The 19,026-nt window shown below is 51.3% G+C and overlaps 4 protein-coding genes across 4 annotated transcripts; 3 read left to right on the top strand and 1 right to left on the bottom strand.

Annotated features, from left to right (window-relative positions):
- Positions 1-2,113: 2,113 nt before the first annotated feature.
- ColSpa_12651 (uncharacterized protein) lies at positions 2,114-3,108 on the top strand (the record flags this gene model as incomplete). Its single annotated transcript, XM_049278863.1, has 2 exons — positions 2,114-2,258; positions 2,318-3,108. 2 exons carry the CDS (start codon positions 2,114-2,116, stop codon positions 3,106-3,108), a joined length of 936 nt encoding a protein of 311 aa, XP_049134820.1.
- A 3,365-nt stretch (positions 3,109-6,473) lies between these two features.
- Positions 6,474-7,214, top strand: ColSpa_12652 (uncharacterized protein; the record flags this gene model as incomplete). The annotated part of the gene is made up of 1 exon (XM_049278864.1): positions 6,474-7,214. The coding sequence occupies one exon, from the start codon at positions 6,474-6,476 to the stop codon at positions 7,212-7,214; it is 741 nt and encodes a 246-aa protein (XP_049134821.1).
- An 8,106-nt stretch (positions 7,215-15,320) lies between these two features.
- On the top strand, positions 15,321-16,393 carry ColSpa_12653 (uncharacterized protein; the record flags this gene model as incomplete). The annotated part of the gene is made up of 2 exons (XM_049278865.1): positions 15,321-15,432; positions 15,480-16,393. The coding sequence occupies 2 exons, from the start codon at positions 15,321-15,323 to the stop codon at positions 16,391-16,393; spliced, it is 1,026 nt and encodes a 341-aa protein (XP_049134822.1).
- A 1,710-nt stretch (positions 16,394-18,103) lies between these two features.
- Positions 18,104-18,511, bottom strand: ColSpa_12654 (uncharacterized protein; the record flags this gene model as incomplete). The annotated part of the gene is made up of 1 exon (XM_049278866.1): positions 18,104-18,511. The coding sequence occupies one exon, from the start codon at positions 18,509-18,511 to the stop codon at positions 18,104-18,106; it is 408 nt and encodes a 135-aa protein (XP_049134823.1).
- Positions 18,512-19,026: the final 515 nt, after the last annotated feature.

Genomic DNA, 19,026 nt, shown 5'->3' on the forward strand with positions numbered 1-19,026 from the left:
AAAACTGTATTCCAGCAGAAACTTGTCAACTGGATTGTAAATTCTAACCAATCCTTCTCGATCGTCAACGATCAAGATCTTCGAGACATCTTCAACTACCTCAATCCATCGGTGGAGATCACAAAAGCTAACATTACTGACGTGACCGTGCGTGCCATCGCAGAACGAGAATTTACTAACAACATGGAAAGAGTGAAGGATGCTTTGCGAAAGAGTCCGGGACAGATCCATATCCAGTACGATGGCTGGAAGTCTGGTAACCGACACGCCTTATACGGCATCACATGTGTTTTTCGGGATTCAAACAATCGGCCCCAGAAGTGTGTCCTCGGACTGCCTGAGCTTACAGAGCGGCACAAAGGCGAGAATATCGCCGGGCAAATCATCGAGATCATTCATGAGTATGAGATCAGCGATAAACTCGGATATTTCACACTGGATAATGCCAGTAACAATAAAACTTCGATGGGGGAGCTTGGATTAGAATTCGGCTTCGACTGGGAGAAGCGATGGGTTCGCTGCGTTGGCCACGTTGTCAACATAGTAGTGAAACAGATGCTGTATGGCAAGAACCCGGATGCTTTCGAGAAAGAGGTCTTCGAAGGACTTCACACGGCAGCGAAGGAGCATGAAGTCTGGAGGAGGCGAGGCTCTGTTGGAAAATGGCATAACTTTGCTGTTGTAGGTGGCTGAGTCCCCGGCTTTATTTGTTATACTCACGAAGACCTAGGAAGTGAGCAGATCGGACACGTGGACCGATATGCTCAAGAAGGTACAGGCTATCGAGAGCCAACTCTCTGATGACGCTCAGCTCAAGAAACACCGTCCAGTTGGAGTTGTGGTCGACAATGCTACCCGGTGGCTTTCTCAATTCTCGATGATTGAGCGCGCTCTCGTCTTAAGGCCATTCTATAATTCTTTTGTCCAGAGAGCGTCAAACGAGTGGGAGAAGGTCAACTTGACGAGAGTGTTACGGTCAGATATCCGACAGTGGTGTTTTCTGCTAATAGGCAGCTGAGGTCGATACTCGGTAACAGTAAGGTAAGTCTTGTTGGTAATTTTGCTGGTCTGTTGGTGTCTGGTGATCAGTCAGGCACGTCTAGGCGTAGATAGCTTTATAGCTTCACAACAGAAGGATAATCTAAGAGTCACTTATGAGAGAGTGAATCACGAAGTTGATTGCTGAAGAGCTATGGAAGGTATCTAGTCTAGTTTGGAGCGATTGTCCTTATATCCTATTGTTGCCCTGTTGGGACCGATCTCCTGAAGTCGGTCCTCGGTGAGGACCGATCCTTGGCATGTCGGTGATGATGATGATATATTTAACGTCCAGAGTAAAAAGGGACGTGCCGGGCGATGCCGACATGGTCTATGCTAATCTATACTATTTTACAGGCTGCCGTCTTCACCTAACGTTCCTGTTCAATGAGTCGGGCAGATTTCAGAAAAGAAATTGGTTGCCTCCATCCATTCGCACAGAAGAGAGGCTCCCTGCGTAGAACCTAGCAGAAAATCTATGCTTGCTTTCGCCATATGTCGGCGAAGATGGGCTGGGGTGGCTTTCCGGCCACGCTTGCAGAAGTAGAAATGCACTGGGGTTTTGCGTCTACCACAACTGCAGTCGAGCAGTGCGTCCTTATGGGCAAACCTCTCGTGGTATGCTGCGAAGTCTCCGTGATGCGATCTTGATGCATACAGCCTTCCCAGCAGGTGTCGAGGAAGGCGAAGCTCGGGGGGCTTGGGATGGGGACTATCCCAAGGTCGGCATACTGCCGAGGGCAGAGTGATGGCCATCTTCTGTCGAAAGTTTGGAAAGCGACCGCTTTAGACTGCCGTTTCAAGTGCGCCAATGTAGGCTTGGCATGTCGGTCCTGGGTCATGGACCGCTTATCCGTTGTCGGTCCTTCTTATCTTCACGTGACCTTCCTTAGTTCTTCCGTTCCGAGAGGGGGATTGACGTGTTCCCGTGCTATCCCGCATATAACCTTGTCTTGTAACCGCTAGGCGCCCGTGGGGCGACCCTGGTTATGTTATGCTTGTTGGGTCGTAACAGAGAGCTGGCCACATCAAAAAGGGCTCCAAGCTGCCCTTCTTCCTGAAGGAAGAGAACCACATGACACCTGATGATTGGCATGTGCTCGGGACTCTTTACGACATTTTGCTTGACTTCCAGCTGGTTGTGAGAGGCCTTGAGGGTGATGGGCAGGGAAAACACCGGAGAAAGGTCGAGGAAAACGAGATCGACCCTCCACTGTCTGGTAAGCCTTAGACTTCTCAAAAGCGGCCCGGTTCTTATTCTAACAGCTAACTTGTACAGGAACAAGCTGGGATATTATCCACGCGTATGAATTTCTCCTCGAAACCCTCGAATCCGCGAAAAGAGCAGTCGCCAATTTTCCGGACGGCCATCACCTCGCTGTCAACATCAACCTGGGTTGGCTCAAATTGAACGAATACTACGAGCATCTAAACGATAGCCCCCTGATCTATGGCGCCGCAGTTCTTCATCCTGCCTACCGGTGGGCACTGTTTGACGATTTGTGGGGAGACGACGACGAAAGACAGTTGTGGATTGCCAAGGCGAAGGAGATGGTCCAGGATCTCTGGGAGAGAGAGTATAGGGACCTGGAGGTCGATGAGCCAGAGATTGAGTTGCCTGCCAATAAGCGGCTGAAGACCTCAAGAAACAAGTTCACAGCGTGGCGCACAAAGAAGCGAGGACTGACGGCTGGGGGGGTTTCTGTTACCGAGTCGCCAATTCAATCCCCAGCTCAATCCCCTAGGTCCTCAGTTGGCGGTCTGGATCTTGATGAATACGAGCAGTGGCAGCGTGATATCGAGGATGCTGATGCTTCTGTCACAGATCCCTACGAATACTGGCACAAAAGGCGGCTTAAATACCCCCGGTTGTCTAGGATGGCCTTGGATCTGCTTACTGTGCCACCGATGTCAGCCGAGTGTGAGAGGCTATTCTCGACCACTGGCCGCATGGTTACCAAGAGCCGCAATAGGCTAGATGCCAGTACAATTGGGCTTTGTCAGACACTACGGAGTTGGTTGCGTGCCGGTTTGATCGGGTCGCTAGATAAGATTCTAATGGACGAGTGACAAAAACATCGACGTCACTAAGGCATGTATGCGACCCACTAATTACCATTGTTAGACAAAGTAGGTTTCCATTCCACAAGTTCCACAATATGGATCCATTTCCACCCATTCCACATCGAAGTTATTAGTCAGCATCCATATCCACGCCATATTCACGAATGTGTCGTGGAGTGTCGTGGATTTGAACCCTGGGCGTGGGTGGATGCGTTCTGTTCGCAACGGACTGCAAGCATTCAGGTCAACGGCCAGGACTCGGAGGTTCGCTCTCTGCCCCAAGCGGGCCTACCTCAGGGTTCGCCGCTGTCCCCTGTTCTGTTTCTGTTCTTCAACGCCGACTTGGTCCAGCACCAAATCAACGAAAATGGAGGTGCACTAGCATTCGTAGACGACTATACGGCATGGGTCACCGGACCGTCACGAGAGGCGAACCGACAGGGGGTCCAGGCCATCATTGACCGAGCCCTCGACTGGGAACGACGAAGCGGAGCGACCTTCGAGACAGACAAGACAGCCATTATACACTTTACACGGAACTGGCGCCAGCCAGAGGACTGGTCCCCTTTCAGTATCAAGGGGGACATCGTCCGGCCCAAAGACCAGGTAAAGATTCTAGGCGTGATCATGGACACCAAGCTCCGCTTCAAGCAACACGTGGCAGAAGCGGCATCGAAGGGCCTCGAAGCCGTGCTGGAACTCAGACGACTCAAGGGCTTGTCACCGTCAACGGCGAGACAGCTCTTCGTGGCGGCGGTGGCACCCACGATGGACTACGCATCGACCGTCTGGAAACACACGTGTAACGCAGCCCAGATGAAGGTCATCAACAGGGTGCAGAGGATCGGGGCTCAAGCAGTTGTGGGAACCTTCAACTCGGTGGCTACAGCGGTTGCCGAAGCAGAAGCAAGCATACAGTCAGCCCAGGAACGATTCGAAAGGAAAGCGATCAAATTCTGGGTGCGTCTCCGGACATTACCGAACAATCATCCGCTGCGACATATCAGAGTCAATACCTTCAAGAGGCACATCTCGCCTTTCCAGAAGATGGCCGCGGCCTACCGTGACTTGCCCCTGGACAGACTGGAGACCATCAATGCGTTTTCGCTGTCACCATGGGAAAACCGAGTGCAGACGGTGGTTGAAGACGATGGAGACAAGGCAAGCGCAGCGACTAAGATAGGTTGGGCCGCAAAGGTCGCGACAGCTAGTTCGGCAAGAAATGGACTCGTGGGCTTTGGGAGAGCATTGCATCTCCCTAGGTCACACACGGGAGGCGGCTTTACGACAACGGAGTCATGCACAGTCGGTCTCAGGACGGAGCAGAACCCGTTCACGGCAGAGCTTCAGGCGATGGCGACGGCGTTAGAGTCCCTCTCGGAGAGGATCCGTCACCTTGTCATATACTTGTTTGCCAGCAGCAAAGCCGCCGTGCTAGCAGTAAGCAGACCCCGACAGCAATCAGGCCAGCAAGAGATCCGTCGTATCTACGAGGCTATCAGTGTCCTACAAAACAGAGGCAACAGAGTGTCACTATTCTGGCTCCCGGCTGGGGTAAAGTCGAAGCTCGTCAAGGAGGCCAAGGCAGCGGCAAAGGAGAGCACCCAACAAGGGAAAACACCTGGGAAGAAGCCAGCCAGGGCTTTCTCAACCACGCTTAGGAACGCGTTACAGAGGGTACAGGAGACGAACCCCGGAATACCAGAGTGGGTCGGAAAGTTCTCAAAGAGGGTCGACTCGGCTCTGCCAGGAAAACACACACGGCAACTGTACGATTCATTTTCATGGAAGCAGGCCAGCATACTGGCCCAGCTGCGGACGGGGATGGCAAGGCTCAACTGGTACCTGCACCAGATCGGGGCGGCCGCCTCGGATCAATGTGCATGCGGAAAAGCAACAGAGACGGTCGAGCATTTTCTCTTCCGTTGCACCCAATGGACAGCACAACGTGCACCGATGATCCAACGGACTGATACGCACAGAGGCAATCTGTCATTTTACTTAGGCGGAAAGGCCGCATCAGACCCTGACGACTGGTCACCATACATGGATGTCGTAAGAGAAACAGTGAAGTTTGCCATGGCAACAGGACGACTCGATATGCAGGTCAACCAAACATAGGACAGGAACAGCACAACATCACATCACTAACACTAACCACCGACTAACCCCATACGCACCCTCGTGCCACCGACAGCAGGGCTCGCTTCAGCCGCCGAAGATAGGGACCTGAACACTTGGAGGAAGTGCTCCAAGATGGCCTGCTACTTACATCACGAGAAATCGCAATCATCGGAAGGAGTAATCAAAGATGACGCAGACGGAAGTGGATTTCATACACGGGGCTTTTTTTTGAGACCAGGGTAAAAACTCAACAAGGGGAGCATGTAAGATAGACGTTAGAGCCCTTTATGGCTTAGCCAGGGCGTAATAAACTCTGTGTGTGTGTGTGTCGAGAAGCTCGTTTGCTCTCGACATGGTTTCCCTGGACAACTGGGCTGTTGGACTGGCCCCAGATGGCTGCGGTGCAAGTCGGGCTCCATTTATGCAAACGGCTTTCTGCCGCGGAAGCCGGATTAGCACCCGCCGCCAACTCCGTACCATAGTACATCACATCAAGCACAGTACGGATAAGCGTGGTTTTTGTCCAAGCAGGAAATGTGGGTTGCTCCTGGCGGTCGAGGCCGAGACTGAGTGGTTGCACCGCCTGCGTCTACGACCGGGCTCCATACAGTAAGGATATTCCATACGGAGTAGCAATTTGTCAGGACACAGCCCGTTCTTGCGGCGAAGGCGGCGCAGCCACGGCCGCTCAGCCCGTACATACGATGTGCTGTTGTTGGTGCCAGTGATGGCGCCCAGCTGTTAGTGCAGGTATCCTTATGTTGCCGTCCATCAGTCGGGGAAGATGTGGTGGCTAACGCTGTGTAATGATTAGGTTACCTCACCCGACTGGGGTCTCCTGAACGGCTGGACGGTGTGGGTGGTCGGTCCACTTGGCCGTGGCGGCACGGGGAAAGGGCCATTGCGGCGCGTATCGCCGGAATAAGCCCCGTGTCTGTTGCTCAATCCAGATCAATCTCGCCCCCTGCCTTTGCGAACCGCCTCAAAAGAGGGCGTTACCTACCTGCATCCTGACTCCGAGTCGACTGCCTCGACCGAGCCCCCACCATCTCGCGGCATCGAAACAGAAACAATCGCAACTGTGCCTTATCCTTTCGGTCTACCAAGCTACGAGACCATCAATGTACGATAATAGTACTCTCGCTCGACGCCTAACTGTTCGAGGCTAACTTGCAGCGAGGCCTAGCATGCATCTCGCACAAGATATCTACGGGCTTCTGCCTAATCTCGCAGATTGGATGAGGAAAATGTCATCTAAGGGGCATACGGTTGTCCTTCTGGGCGAAGCCTTACTCCGGCTGGCACAGGGAGAGCCTTCCGATACCACGAAGAACAGACTTTGGCTGGCGGTTGTGGCCGATGTGGGCTACGCGGCAGGGCAAAGCGACAGTTACGATCGCCGCATGATCGTGAAAGAGGACGTCAGGCGATTTGATGACAAAGAGGCTTTACAGCAGGCCCTTATGAGTGGGGAGCTCATTGACCATGTCTCTGGACGCTTGGTTCCTCTCTCCGACGCCGGGGAGACCGAAATCTGGCCGCAGTGGTTCGAGACCTCAGGCGGGCCCAACATTGATGTGGTCTGGATCAGAGGTGTGTCGTGTCCGTCTGAAGGAAGGGGCCCTGATGTTTACCTGTGCCCTGTCGCGTCGAGCAACAACTGTCCACGGGAGGTGAATGGCATTCCCGTCTGTTGCAATCGGCTTGCTCCGGGCTGGACAAAGAAGAACCCGAAGGACGCGTACCCCTCGATTCCCTACGCGTTTGTGAGGCAAGGCGAAGAAGGCCGCTCGCAGAAAGCCGAAATCTTCTGGTCCGAGCCAATGGAACAAGATAATCACGAACCTTTGTTGATCCTCAATGTCGCCTGCGGAAGGGGCCATGGTATGGATGTGGTCGTTAGAAGGCCGGCAGTGGGAGCATTGTCGAAGGCTGGATCCGAACGGAGTAGTGAGGTCAACGAGGGCCCCCTCAGGAGTCGGTTGTGACTATTATTCGAATCTATCTTCTCCCCGATGCTCCCCAGCTGTCTCTCTCTTATATCCCTAGTCGGCGCAACAACGTTCCTTTCGAAGAATACCGCTTTGTTGCCCCGCCAGCGGCCCTCCGCTACCGCATCAGTAGTCCCCTGGCGGCCCGGCCGCCGCCGCCGCCGCCGCCACCGAGTCCGTGCTTCCATAACCCCTGGGCTCCGAGACCTCCGCCTTGCGCCCGGGACAAGCATATCATTCCTTGAAAGAACAAACGGACGCTTCGGTGGATGGGAAGATTTCTTTAAGTATTACAGTATAGAGCATAAATCTCTTCCTCTTTTGCACAAGCTTTCAATGTTTAGGAGAGCCAGAACCTGCTGTTACGTCTGTTTCAAACGTCTTTCATTGGCTGTGGTTGCCTGTTTGCAAATAAGATGTGGAGTCAATGTAGCTCACCCCTGGAGTATGAGAATCGATGTGTCTTTCCAAGAGGAAGAAATTTATGCTCATAACTGTACAACAAGGACTCTGGTTGTTCTGCCACATACTGTACCCTGGCTGCAAGATCCAATGCCTGCCCATCCTGCGACTTCCACAGCGGACCGGAATTCGACCTTTGGCACTGGTGCAACTACGCGCTGCTGAAAGCCTTTTATGGCTTTTGGAAGTGGGCATCCCAGCAAGCAACAACAAATTTGCCCGCACCAGCACATCGCCTGGCCGTCGGACTCACAACTAGCTCTTTCTAGGAGCCAGTTTCGGCTTTTGGGGGAGCCTTTCCAGCCAAGCAATAAGGCCCTTGCTTGGCTGTGTCCACTGTCCGCGAGGTCGGCATCCAATTCCGATTGTCTTCATACCATTGGGGCTAGTTAATACTCCAAAGAGCCGATTCTGACTAGATGGTGAATATTCCCAGCCACATAATGAGGTTCTACTCCTCCGTCTACCTGTCCGCGGGATCCAGTTCCGGCCCAATCTACGACTCTTCTCTGGCGGTGCCACTCTCCCGGGTCAGCCATGTAGTAACTTGGAGTTCGGTTTTCGAACCGAACAATGGGCATTGTGACCCGCTGACTCAAAATCAGGCACTGTCGTCCCGCACAGCTGCAGCCAGATGCCAGGAGCTGGTTCTGGCTCTTGATGTCGGCCATTCTCAGGCTTGGAGTACAGATCTTGCTTGTCCTGGCATTGACCCTTTCCGTAGAATCTGCATCTGGCTCCATCTAATTAGTTTCTATTTTGTCTTGCACTTCCACACACGGCAGCTGTGCATAGTTAATGGTTCCCATACTGGCTTCCACAATTGCTCCCAAAATGGCCCACCCGCGACGAGTACATAAGCCGCGTCTGCTGCTCTTCAAGTATGCGTCCTGTCTACACCCTTTTTCATCCGTCTGTTTCCAATGAGCGCTCACGGCGTAGCACTCAACCTTTCGCGCCGACTTCTGCCCTCCACAACAAATCTGACGCCTCTTCCATCCTTATGCCACCCCTCCATCGTCATGCGGATGCCTGCGACTTCGACAATTCCTTTTCGCTGAGCGATGACGATATCAGCGAGGATACTTTCCACGCCAACGAGGACGTCTTTGACGTCAACGAAGATGACGACGGCTCGAACACCGACGCGACGGACGTCGAAGACCTCGACGAGGATGCTGAACTTGACGTCGCAGACCAGATCAAGCTGTTTGGCGGGAATCTCCGCCCGCACGAGTATTTGCGGAGGGCGGTGGAGGAAATGAACGAAAGCGATTTCGAATGTCAAGGTTATAGCCTGTCGATAATGGCATTACTAGACAACGTTGAGGAGCAGTGGCGCTTGTAAGGACGACGTGGTTTTACCTTGAAACTGCTGCTAGCTAATGCCCCGAACCACAGATATTGCGAGGTCCTCGACCGTGACCCTCGAAACTGCTACGAGACACTCTCGATCAAAGTCCTATAACTTTTTCGATTGGTACCTCAGTCAGAGAGTTGGCAAAGACGGGAGGAAGAGGAGCGGTATTATTAAAGAAAAGCTCTTTGGGAACATGCTGCAAGATCTTTAGACTTTTGTTTGAGAGGGCTACGTGTGAGAAGATACCCTCTAAGCTGGGTCGCAGTATGCGCAGGGTACATAGGCGTTTTGGGTCGACACAATCGCTTTTGCTGACGGGATCAGGTTATCGGAAGGCTGGTCAAGGAGCATGGCCTAAGCGATCAGGCGCGAGCTAAGCGTATTATGACAATTGACCAACTGAAGCAGCACATCGAAGAAACGCTAAGTACAATACGAAAGACGTTCGGGTGTGGAGAAGTACGCCTCCTTGCCATGCTCTTTTCCCCGTTGGTTGCTCCGGCTGGCTCTTGCCGAACAGTTACGCTGAGGCTTCGTTTCAGGGACATAAGCATCGTCCCAGTGAGGGATCCAGACGGCGGACCGCATAAGCTTCGTATTCGGTTCACATCAAAGTTCACAAAGGAACATCTCGGTTCTAAAGCTCAGTATGAACCTGGGTTTAGTGTCCTGAGAATGGCCTAAAGAGCTAACGAATCTACAGGAATACCTAACCGATCCCCCAAACTATGTTTGATCCCTCCTTACTGCTCAGCCCGCAGGTATTTCTTCTGGGCATCCTCTTTCGCCACAGGGCATTTCGTGTACCCAGCCTCACCTCACCGGATCATCTGAAAAAGCTTGACATCTGCTCAGGCGAGCTGGAGTTGCATTTGCCGCTATGGGAGGACTTGAACGACACCTACATTTTTCGTCGCGCCATCTTATTCAACACAGTTTACGTACTATCCACCAACGAACCCATTTACGATTCCATGATGGGGGCCTGGTTTAGAAGAATCGGTGAGATTCTTGGGTCGGAATACTCTTCCATACTTTACAGCTTGCGCTACAACGCAACGAACGGATTTGATCAAAGCTCGATTATGTGTCTCGGCGACGGAGAAACGAATAGTGGCAGCATAGAGGAAGACGAGGCGGAAGAGGCCGCCAGCCACCTCCAACCCGACCGTCCCGTGCTACCACTCCCGAACAGGAGCCTAAGGGTAGCCCAGAAGCCGGATAAGAGTCTATCACCAGTGTGTATCCGGGGCCCATACCTCAGGTTAATCTCGCTCATGCCCCGGGGAACGAATTCCTCATGGCTGGGCCTGAGAAGGTTATGCAGCTCAGCGGTGGGTCGGGGCTGTGGGACGCCTTGCCCGACCGGTGGAAGACCAAAGCGGCCAAGGGCTGGATCAGCCTGCTCCGGCCGTTACGCGAGAACATCATGGTGCTAACATCTCAACAATCACATTAGCAGAGTTGGTAAAATGACCACGCCAAGCAATCATCGGGGCCGCGGAGGAAAGAATAGGTAGCGAGTTCAGCCGTGTCCGAACTGTAGTGGGTCCTGAAGCCAGTTGAAATCTGTATTTTTGCTCACTGAGGCCTAGGCCTAGCACTTCTTAGCCAGCGAACTAATTAGGGTATCTAGATCAAGGAGCGGTCGGTCTAACCCTTGTTCTAGCCTTACCAACACGGGTTGCCAGCGTGCGTCAAGACGCGGAGATGCGCACTGAAGCAATTTAGAGCTGTATCAACACATTCCAACCCGACTTGCGATGGTCAGTCTCCAGTGATGCTCCTGGCAGTCTATGGAAAAGTCTATCGAGAGAATTCCAAGCGGCCAATCAACTTTGTCCGGATAACCAGCGAGAAAGCCCAAGCCCTTCAGGGATTACTGATTGCATCGTATGCGTCACCGCTCTGAATCGAAGGGACTGCATTTCGAGCAAACATCGGCGACAGGCTAGAGTGCATCTCTTGATTGGGTCCACTTTAAGCCTGCCGCCATTGCGCCGGTGGTGGTGGTGGTGATGGTGGTTTGCGGAACTGGAGTGGGGTATGGTACCTATATGCCTGAAGGCATCCTTTGCCCTATAATCGACGTAAGTCCAGCAAGACCCCGAGATACCAGAACTCCAAGGTCGCCGGCACCGAGTACATACGGAAAAAATGGTTTCTGTCATGAAAAGATGTATAGGGACACCTGATATGTATCAGAAAACAAAGCAGCAACCTTAGGAATCGAGACAGGTGACACGTGAGAGGGCTGGTGATGAGGGGGTGTGGTAGGGAGGGGAAGAAAAGGGGAGAGAAATATGGGGAGATGGAAAGTTCCGTCGGACATGCTGCGGCCAAAAGCGCCATCTGCCGAATATGTTTAAGACCAATAACTTTCGGCTTACGCATGAACATCATTGCTCAGCAAAATCTCGCCAGACCCCAAATTCGGCACCCAAACATAACAGCCCGTTACAGCACAGCATACCTAATCATTACGAACTTCTACCGACATGACAGTCTGTACACTATTCCGGCATGGCAGCTGCCATCAAGCAGAGCGATGCGTTTTCGCCCATTTCAACGGCGACGAACCGCCGCTGAACCTACTTGATGGTCCCAACTTCAGCACTTCAGTAACTGTATGTGCGATGATCTGCATGAGACTTAATAGAAGGAGTGAGCTATACTCATCAACATCTAGGCAAAGTGTCAGGGGGCTTCAGTTGGGGGAATCCCAAAGTCGCCGACCAAATCGTCTTCGGTGGCGCGGATTGTCAACTTACCGCACGGCAGCGCTCAATCTGTTTCCTGTATCCTATCCCGCCTCGGAATAGACCTTAAAGCGACATCGATCCGGGTTCAGTACCAGGCCAAAAGCAATGATGAACGAGGAACTAGTACCTATGCCGAGATTTCCACTTCAGAGGGAGCGGCATTCACCCAGAAACTGGTCACAGCGTTTCGGGAAGGAGACCTGGAAAGGCTACATCCTTATCAGAATGTTGAGATCATCGTTCTTCAGTAAGCACGGTCTAGTACTAGCGAGCTAGTAGCATCTAGCTAGCTAGGTATAGTCCCTAGGATAAAGACCTTCTCTGACCATTCTGGGGCAGTCTGGTCAGTCGTCCAGCCATGATCTAATACTATAGAGTAATAGCCTTAAGAGCCTGGTTAACCCTATCCTCGGTATACTGGCCCATAAGAACGAAAAGAAAGTAACCTCAAAAGTTAGGGCTATTTGGAAGATATCAAGATCTTCGTGGCGTTCCCGAGAGTCAAAAACATCAATGCAGTTATGCACCAGGCACAAGAGCTGTTCGATACAGAAATCTCACTTATCACATGGCCCAACTACCGTGCACTGGTCATACCCTATACCAGATGATTGTAGATAGGAGGTACTCCTTGCTGCGATGTGATACCGTGTCTGATTTGGTACCCACTATCACTGGCTAACCATCGCGAACATTCCCCAATCCTCCGGAGCGTTGACGCGCTCCCCTGCATCCTATCGCGACGCGTCACCACCGTCAAGCCAAAAGTACCAACGACAAGAGGTCGGATTTACCAGCATCCTCTTCGCCGGATAATTCAAGACCTTTTTGTACATGAAAATTTTCTTCTGCGTTCTTTCGGCTGTCACTAGCAAGGACTATGGCCAAGCAGCTCGAAGGGGCTGCTATCGGAAACCTGCCTGCTAACCTGACCATTTCCGATCCACCGAAGGTCGCCTGGGGGAACCGCCACTTCGTTTGAGAAGTTTCACAAGCTCGAAACGGAATAACCTCTTGAGCATTTTGAGGACTGGAAAGGCTTTTATAGTGAAGTTGCAACCGAGACAATGAAGGGGAGGCTTCTAGATGACCTCAAGCCACTTGGAAAACGATCTACTGCGCCCCAGAGAGAGCCCGATGTCCGACCGAGCCGTACCCATCGCCGCCCTGCTCGCGACGACGACGACGTTTCTACATCTCGACAGCGAAGTCAACCGTCCAGGTTTACGGTAGCTGCCTTGCTTGAACCTTCTCAAACTGAATATACGGCGCTTGATAAGCGACCAACAATGAGACCTCCCAGAAGAGGTCATTACCAGCAGACCACCGAGCATACATCCGAGCATCCATCAACAACGGCTGGAAGAAGCTGGATGAGTACTACAGCAAGCTCGGAGAGTCTCCCTAGTTCGCGGCAGCAGTCATCTTTCATCATTACACGCAATGGATCAACAGCAGAACGAAAAGGAGATTTGTCACTGGTGGCAGCGTCAGCGAGCTGGACAAGTATCCTGCGAGAGACAGTTCAGCCTGGCCAAGCTGACGCTGACATCTCAACGGCTGTCAATGAGCGCTGATACTCTGGAGCGAGTTCATTGCCTGAGGAACTGGGTCCGACACGGCGGGGTAAAGCTGGGGGGTTGGGTGGGTAAATGAGAGATAGAGGCGTGCGAAGTAGGTTCGAATAGTAGGCATGTACGCTGGCCATACAGTTGATTGAGAGGAAGCAATCAAATCAAGTTAATCAACTTTGTGTCCAAGGCTCATCAAACAAATCAATTTCAGCCTCAAATTTGATTTGATTGCTTTATGATGAGCCCTGTTCTAATCTAAAATAAGAAACAGAACAAAGTTTCATGGCCATAATGCCTATATCCCTGATTACAGTTGGAAAATCGAGCATGGGTTGCGTTAGATAGACGATATCGATTCGATGTAATACACCTGGGGTTCATTGATTAAAGAGTGATCGCTGTGCTTGATTCAGGGATCCTTCCCATGGGGCTCTGTCTTGTATCTACCCGTCCTCATTGGTTGTTGCACATTACAATTATACGATTGATCTAGTTTTGACAGCCTTTTATCCGGACACAGGCGTCAATCTAACAGGTTGAATGCACGACATGGATATGCAATGTCCAGGTCTGACACGATGCCGCGCACGTTTCTTCGTAGTGCGGATCTCAGGACCGAGATGGAGGCACAGAAGGCGAGCGCGTAATATACCTCATCCTGATCGGGCCATGACGGCCCCGATACGGTTGGTCGACCCGCTCGGCGCATCGCTTGAAGTGCTGAGCAGATCTATATAAACGATTGGTGGTTATTCACTTGTAAGGCAATCCTGGCCTGAATATGTGTTTTGACCGAGTAATGACTGTATGCGGCTAGTTTCACTTAAGCGAGGGTGTTCCTGGTTCTGTCAGGATGCCTAGCACGCATGTGAGAAAGCCGTTATTAATAGCATGTGAATACTAAGAGTGAAGATTAGCTGTAACTTGTTGATCAGGCCTACAGCCCAACAGTTTTAATTCTTTCATACACATAAAGTCATCTAATGAGCGTGCAGGTGCTGTCATGGCCTAAGTGCTGAGATGTAGCTTCGCAACGCACCCGATTAGATGAAAGTTTACCAAACTCCTCTTTCGTGGGTTGGCAAGATCAGCTGAGCTTATTTTTACCCGTGGCATCTCGGAGGGCCTCCTGCATTAGTATGTCTGCATACCAAGCTATGGTCAGTAACCCTGCTCCATTCTCCCTCCATCGTGGCGCATTTGATTACTTAAACCAGACCCTCTCCTTCTCTTTGGCGATCCGAGCGGTGATGAAGAAGTCGCCTGCCATTATGGAAATTGGGCATATCATTTTTCAGCCAAAACGCGCTCTGAAAGGGTTGTTACGATACCCTTGGTAGGAACTAAGTTTGATGCATCGAATCACATCCCTTTGGGGGAAAAGCCTTCACCGCCGTATTGTTGTTGGAGATATCAACGCTATTCGTTGCTCGATATGTGAGAGGGGAAGAAAACAGACGAGGAAGAGGTGAACAGGCAGATTTATAAATGTCTACCCACTCAAGATGATCATGAAATAATTTCGAATTGTTGTTTTGCCACCTCAATTCTCTCACCAGTTAACAATATTTGTTCAAAAATGGCTCTTACACCCCGAATGGACCCCTATGTGCGGCTTCTCTTCCGCTTGTATGAAGCCCTTGTTTTGCTTTCGATTCTCCGGCCGGTGAACGGGCCACATCTCGTCACCCAGCTCAGCAGTTACACCATTCAGGATGCCAGGAGGCGATTCCTCAGGAACTTATGCTTTCTTTACGACTACAGAAAAGGGGGCTGTAGCACCACCGCCATAGCCGCTGAGGAACTTCAAGACTGCTATGTCTTCTGGATATCCTCAAATGAGGGGCCTAGTGATAGGGTCACGCGTCACCTCTGTGATGTACTTGCTCATGTACAGCGTTTTTCCAGTCACATCGAGGATCGTGCTAAATCAGAGGAGGCTTTAATGACCATATGCACGGCGTTTGCTTCGTCGCGGATCAAGAATATCAACAGAATTCTACGTAATGCGGCTATAAAATGCCGAGTATCGTTGGAGGGCGCTCAAGAGGGGCAAAGTAAGTGCAATCTCTTGACCCTTTGGTAAGCTAACTAACACGATTAGACCACGGTGTCATGAACTGGCTTCGAAGGTTCGAGGATCTGGACTTCTCCGAGTTGTTCATATGTAGGGTGGCATATGATGCGCGTAATGACGAAGAATTGCGTCAGATCGAGCAACTCGGCCAGGAATCCGAAAACGGCGCCAGTGTGACGCAGACTACGCTCGGATTCCGCGCAGTTAAGCATATGATAGGCCGGTTGGCAGCTTACGTCCGCGCTGTCTCCCAGATCCTTGACGATGGAAGCCGTTTGCGAAGACTTCTCACGGACCATCGAATCGTATGCAGTGTTCAGCGCCCTGCCAGCGCGGCGATTCCCGAGGCTGATGCACATACGACCTTGGGCGGTGTACTCAAGCGGTTGCTCCCCGATCGAGACAGTAGATACGAGCCGTATCTTCGTATCCTCACGAACCTGGACAGTCAAGTTCATATTTCATCTAGTCTACACGAGGAGTTCGAGCCAGGCACGATAGAGCCTAGCGTTCATGCCGAGGTTCAGCTACTGCATCACTTTTACAGCGCAGGACGCCGTTACGCTGCTAAAGACAGATACATTACGTGTAGTAAACCTGCGTTTATCTGCTGTGAGCTGTACTTCCGTCATCACCCCGCCAGAGTCAGCCTGCTCGACTCCCACCGAAAAGCCTACCTGAACTGGGGAGTCTTGAGTCTTGTAGGCGGGGCGCAAAATCCCAAATGGTTCGACCACCGTAAGATTCTCAATGATGTGGTGGGAGATTTAAAGTCCATGGTCATTGACCAGATTTTGGAGCTGCGGATTTTGAGCCACGACCATCAAGACACGTTGACCCAGATAACGGCTTCCCAGGGTGGAGTAGATAGCGGTTCGGATTCAGAAGCAGACAAATTTGCAAACATTGGCGAGGCCGAATTACCTGACAATTGTGAGTGAATATCTTACATTATGGAGTTGAAGCCATTATTAAAACTATTGCTGACTGTACTCTACTTAGATGTTAATCCAGATAACACTATTGACCTACAAGGCCTTTCATTGGGTGTTGTAGTCGGCTCGGAGGGTGAGAACGAGGCTGTAAACGGGGCGTCGTTACTATAAGTCTTTGGATGATTTGCTTTACAAGAAAAAAAAAGTCTTTGATTGTTTGCCCATCATTTACATTGACTGTTTTAGATGTATGGTTTCCAATTTTGTCGACTAGTACAGTAACCACAGAAAAGACGAGAAGATACTACTTAAATTAAAAAAATTAAAGGAAAAGAACGCCGATCCCGTTTTTCTTTTCTCTTTATCAAAATCAGATCCGTGCCATCTTTTTCCGAATGTGACGGTCAAGGTTGTACATTCTCGTAAAGTCTGCACCGCATTTGCACTCGAAACGAGGCTGTTGAAAATGCGTTTTAAAGTGCTTCCCCATGTCCCTTTGACATGCCGATGTAGTGGGACACACGGGACACAGAATAGGCTTGTAATGTGTTTTGAAATGTTTCCTGTTAAAACGTTCAGTGCGCGCTGTCCAATGATATACCATGTGTAATGCGACATACCTCCAGCGGCTCGAAGTCGAGAATTGCCTTGCGCAACCAGGCCACGTACACCTTGACATTCCTTTTCGAAGTCTTCCGCTGATACCCAACGGCAATTCCTTCTCTTCGAATCTGACTCGAATATCCGCTTGTGGTGGAAAAGGAAGGAATGCAAGCGGTCCCCTTGGGCTCCTCGTTCCAACGAAAAAGTGTTCCTCCTTGCGAGCACCGTTACACTCTTCCGGTTCATTTGCACCTGGTCCCACGTCAGGGCTCTGGTTTGATGCCAAGTAGTCACTCTAAAGAGGATCTGAAGCATCAGATGGCTGACGGAGGCGCTCAAGCGGCAGATTGGGGTGGCAATGCGGCAGGAAGAGATGATGCGCGACTTGAGCTCGAAGCTGACCAGACCACGAAGCAGACGGGTGAAGAACTGGAGCTTGTCCACGAGCAACTCGAAACTATTGCGGCAAACGCCACACACTCGCCGCCCCTGCCATACATCGATGCTGCGCGATTAAGCCCGTTTTCCCATCCGACCAACATCCGAACGCTCTCGTCATTCAACACGGTGCATACAAGACCAGGACAATGAAGTGTCACGGCGTGTGCAAGGGATGTCTAGTTCATAAGACAAAAGCGCGAGGCATGTCAAACGATGCGCTTCGATTGGGATTGGCTTTCTGCTTCGACCGCAGGGCAACGACTATAAGTCCGACCCGAAACCGTTCGTTATCACCGGACGAGTGTTTGCGTCAAGGTACCGCTTGTTACTAGCAAAATATCGTATCCAACAGTCGAATCAGTATAAGGAGTGTGCAGATATACTCTGATACCCTGTGAGGTAAGCAATATAGTGATACTATGTAGTAACGTTAGTAAACTTCCTTGGGACTGAGGTTACATGTAAGTCATGAAGCTGAAGTGACTGAACCACACGACTGCCCACCCCAAGCCTATCGGGCAGGTCTTGTAACTTTGGCTTTCATCCTCAATATAAGGCGTCTGGCTTCAGAAAGTTTGAGTTGTTCAACATCAACAGCACAAAAGCCAGCTAGGAGGTTAACAGTCTTGATCCATACCCCAAAGCTCTTTTCTCTCATTCTCTCCTTGATTTTCAAAGCTTCGGTCCCGGGGTCGGCTTTCTCATAGCCCTTTCTTCATTACCAAAGGTAGGCAAACCCAAAAGGAAAGTCTCCAGGGTTTTGCCATCAACGATGGGAGCAGTGATATAGTCTCCGGCGTTGACCTTATCCACCAATCCTGGCAACAAAGGCAGCATGTTTTTGAAAGCCCTCTCTTCCGTCTCCCAGATCCGTGTTCGGGTGTCATTGCAGTGCTCGATATACCAACTGGGGTCTTCCTGAATGCAGCATATCTCGAAGAGATCAAGCACTTCCGGAGCGACAGTATCGGAGTGCAGCGCTGCTTCGTAAGCCATGCGTTGCCCAATGGCCTCCACCATCGCCCTGCAGTGTGGGAGGACGGTAGCGTTGAAATTGTCGCTCCGATGGCCGCCCGCCATCGTGGCCACCCTCTCCGACACCTCCTCGAACAAAGCCGATTTCATACTTGGCCAGCAAGATCCTTGGTGTGTGGCTAGGACCACGGGCCAAAACTGGCTTCTGGTAAGAGCCAGATACGGATGCTCAAGACAGGGGATCTAGGTAAGCAAGCGAGATGCTGGCCGGGATGGCCTTGCCCCCGAGAGTCGGAGCCAGCTCCTAGAAGTAGTCTGGTATCGTTTTTGCGGACGGGCGATGTGCTGGTGCAAGCAAGCTTGCTGTTGCTGGTTGAGGGTGCCTACTCCTAAAAGCCAGAAGAGGCTCTTAGTAGCATGTAGTTGCCCCCGCGTCAAAGTTGATTTCAGGGCTTCCAGCCTTGGAAACCGCAGAATGAATCAGTAATGGATCCTGCAGACGAGGACGTAGTAGAGCAGTTGGAGTCGTTATCAGATGTTCTAAAACGCCTTCCATGAAAGGTCAGAACCTGCTCCTGCAGAAGCTGGACATGTATTGTGTAGATAGAACACGTGGTAGA

The sequence above is a fragment of the Colletotrichum spaethianum genome (genome assembly GCF_022836535.1).
Source record: "Colletotrichum spaethianum MAFF 239500 DNA, contig69, whole genome shotgun sequence".
Lineage (NCBI taxonomy): Eukaryota > Fungi > Ascomycota > Sordariomycetes > Glomerellales > Glomerellaceae > Colletotrichum > Colletotrichum spaethianum.